Source organism: Tupaia chinensis, unplaced genomic scaffold (assembly GCF_000334495.1).
Source record: "Tupaia chinensis unplaced genomic scaffold, TupChi_1.0 Scaffold000164_1, whole genome shotgun sequence".
NCBI classification, from domain to species: domain Eukaryota; kingdom Metazoa; phylum Chordata; class Mammalia; order Scandentia; family Tupaiidae; genus Tupaia; species Tupaia belangeri.
The window spans coordinates 887,098-889,863 of record NW_006159638.1 but is presented as its reverse complement, the minus strand read 5'-3'; the positions used below and the strand labels follow the sequence as shown (position 1 = coordinate 889,863).

Genomic DNA, 2,766 nt, shown 5'->3' with positions numbered 1-2,766 from the left:
TGGCGGTAGAGGAGAGGGCGCCGAGCAGGGACGCGGTGCCCGAGGTGGCAGGAGGGGCCGGGGCGCCACGACCTGAGGCTGGAGTGGCGGCGCTCGCAGGGCCTTCCGACCCGGGAGGGAGCGCCCCGGGGCTAGAGCGGGGTGGAGAGTGGGGGACTGCCTCCCCACGTGCAGGCTCCGCGGGCGATCACCTAGGGGCCAGGGCCGGGGCAGGGGCCGCTGGAGGCTGCGGAGCTCGTCCAAGCCTGCCGGCGGCGCTCGCCATGAGGCCAGAGTTCACTGGAACCCGCGAGGACCAGGAGCGGGAGCAGGAGCAGGAGCAGGAGCCGGAGCCCGTGGCGCCGGGAGAAAGTGAACGTGCAGCTGCTTCCACCAGCGAAGCCAAGGCCTAGCGGGCTTCGCGATCGTGGTGAGTGGAGGGCAGGTCTGTCTGCGACAGAACAGAAACACCACCTGGGCCTCCTTCCCTTGGGGCTTGTTTGTACACTTACTGGTGTCAGTGTATACACACACACACACACACACACACACACACACACACACCAATTTTGTCTGCTTAGTCCTGACACCACAGGAGAGGCTGGGGAAGAGGGAGGAGGAGACAAGGCTCACCCAAAGACCCACTTATATTTCCCTGGAGACCATGTCCCACTCTGCCGGCACAAGCTCCCTAAGGTTTCCAAACAACGAAATATCGAGAAGAATGTGACACAAGGCACAGACCACAGCAGTAAGGAGTCTTAGTATTCCAGAGTTCGTTTCCATTTCAGTATTTTAAAGGATGAAATGAAGGTTGTGATTTTGTTTGCCTTTCAAGGGACTCTATGCCTTCATTTATGCCCTTTTGTGAAGATGTATGAGTCTATATAAGCACATATGAACTAGAAATATTATTTAATGTATCACATTTAAATATGTAAGTATTGAGGAGTAGAACTAAAGAACAATTATTTTTCTTTTGCATCCTCTGGTATTTCCCCATTGACCTTGTATCCTTGGTACACAGGATTTACTACTTTGAATTATTTGCATAGTACTATTATTCTTTTTATTATTTTTCAGGATCCTTTAAAGGTGTCTTCTGGAAGATATAAGAGTGGAGAATGATTTATCCAAGCATCTTGCAAATATCAGATTTTGGGATTGTTTTTGTTTTATAAATCACCGTGCTTGTCTGAGATGATTTCCAATCTGTCGGTCATTCAGTGGGAAATAGCTCAAGTGGATCTGCAGGACCATCCAAAGAAGCACTGGTTCCTAATGGAGAACTGAGCTGGGATGTCCCATGGTCTACACCCTTAATATGTCTACATTCAAATCAAAATGAGAATTTTCAAATGTTCGACTTTTACCAAAGATCATCAGAAGGTCCAGACCCGATGTCTGGGGAACTGTTTAAATTCCCTTTTCCTTGGTAAAAACTCAAATACTAAGTCAAATATTAGTTCCAATTTCATACATGAGAGTGTTATTGAAAACCTGTATCTTGGTGCATTAATGTCTTGGCCTGTGAAAATGAACCTTCAAGGTCCTTTTCATGTGTACTCAAGAATAAAGATTGTTCCAGACCTTTAAGTCATTCCAGAGAAGGATTCCACCATAAGTGGCTCCACTTACACTTAGAAATACTCATTCTGTTATATCAGAAGAGCAATTTAAAGTAGAAATCTTATTTGAAAATGCTCTTCGTTTTATGTGTGTATTTCTGTAGTTCTGTTTAAAGAGGAAGCAGTAAAATAATGATAGCTTGAAGCATTTTATCCTCTGGGGGCCTTATTTATAGGGTCACTCAAATTTAAATCAAACTAGTAAATAATTTAGTATAGTGGGATGAGTATAATAATTACAGCAGGCAAATGTAGCACACCAGCACATACGCCTACATTCTAAACACTAGTTGATGTCATTCAATGGATTAAATTAGTGTGCTGCTCATCTTCCAGAGTTCTGTTATTTCAAACCTGTGAACTAACTTTGCAATCCACTTAAATCAACAGTCACCAGTGCTTTCTAAATTACCCCTGATATTATTTTCTAGCTGTGCATCAGCATGCCCTCTAAGAGTTCTGATTTCCTTAAAGCATCTGCATACCTCTATCCCAAAGGACACCTTTGGTTTCCTTTTCTCTCTGTGAGGAGGTGCAAGAGAATTTCCTAAAGCAATGATTCTCCAGCAAGTGTATATTAGACTTTCATGAAGCACTTTCATAAATGACTCAACCTTTGGCCCCACCCCTGAGATTCAAATTTCATTAGTTTTAGATGAGTCTACAAACATAAGGGGTTTTAGTTTGTTTAAACTCTTGACTTGATTCTGCTATGTAGCCGAAGTTAAAAACCACTGCTCTGAATCATCATAAATCCATACTGGCTACCTTATACTCTCTGTCCTTAGGGGCTAAGCATATTATTATTAAGAGTATTTTTGTTTTGTTTTGTTTCTTCCTTTTCTTTCCCTTTTTCTTTCCTTTTCCCTTTCCTCTTTCTCCTTTTTCTTTCTTTTTCTTCATTCTTCTTTCTCTTTTCTCTTTCTTTCTCCTTTCTCTTTCTCTTTCCTTCTTTCTTTCTTTCTTTCTTTCTTTCTTTCTTTCTTTCTTTCTTTCTTTCTTTCTTTCTTTCTTTCTTTCTTTCTTTCTTTCTTTCTTTCTTCTTTCTGTCTTTTTGTTTTTCTTCTTTCTTTCAATTCATGCCAGAAACATGTGCACAAGAGAGAGAGAGAGAGGTAGACAAAGAGGAATAATGCCTCTTTCCTTCCTAATAGGGCCT

At 42.7% G+C, this 2,766-nt stretch overlaps 1 protein-coding gene across 1 annotated transcript in view; it reads left to right on the top strand.

The window, feature by feature from the left end:
- Positions 1-2,468, top strand: part of ERICH3 (glutamate rich 3) — a 140,210-nt gene extending 137,742 nt beyond the window's left edge. The window contains exons 16-17 of the mRNA XM_006146088.3: positions 10-409; positions 1,063-2,468. Of these exons, the coding sequence (XP_006146150.1) occupies positions 10-392 (383 nt within the window). The 3' untranslated portion in view covers positions 393-409; positions 1,063-2,468. The remainder of the gene's footprint in view (positions 1-9; positions 410-1,062) is intronic.
- Positions 2,469-2,766: the final 298 nt, after the last annotated feature.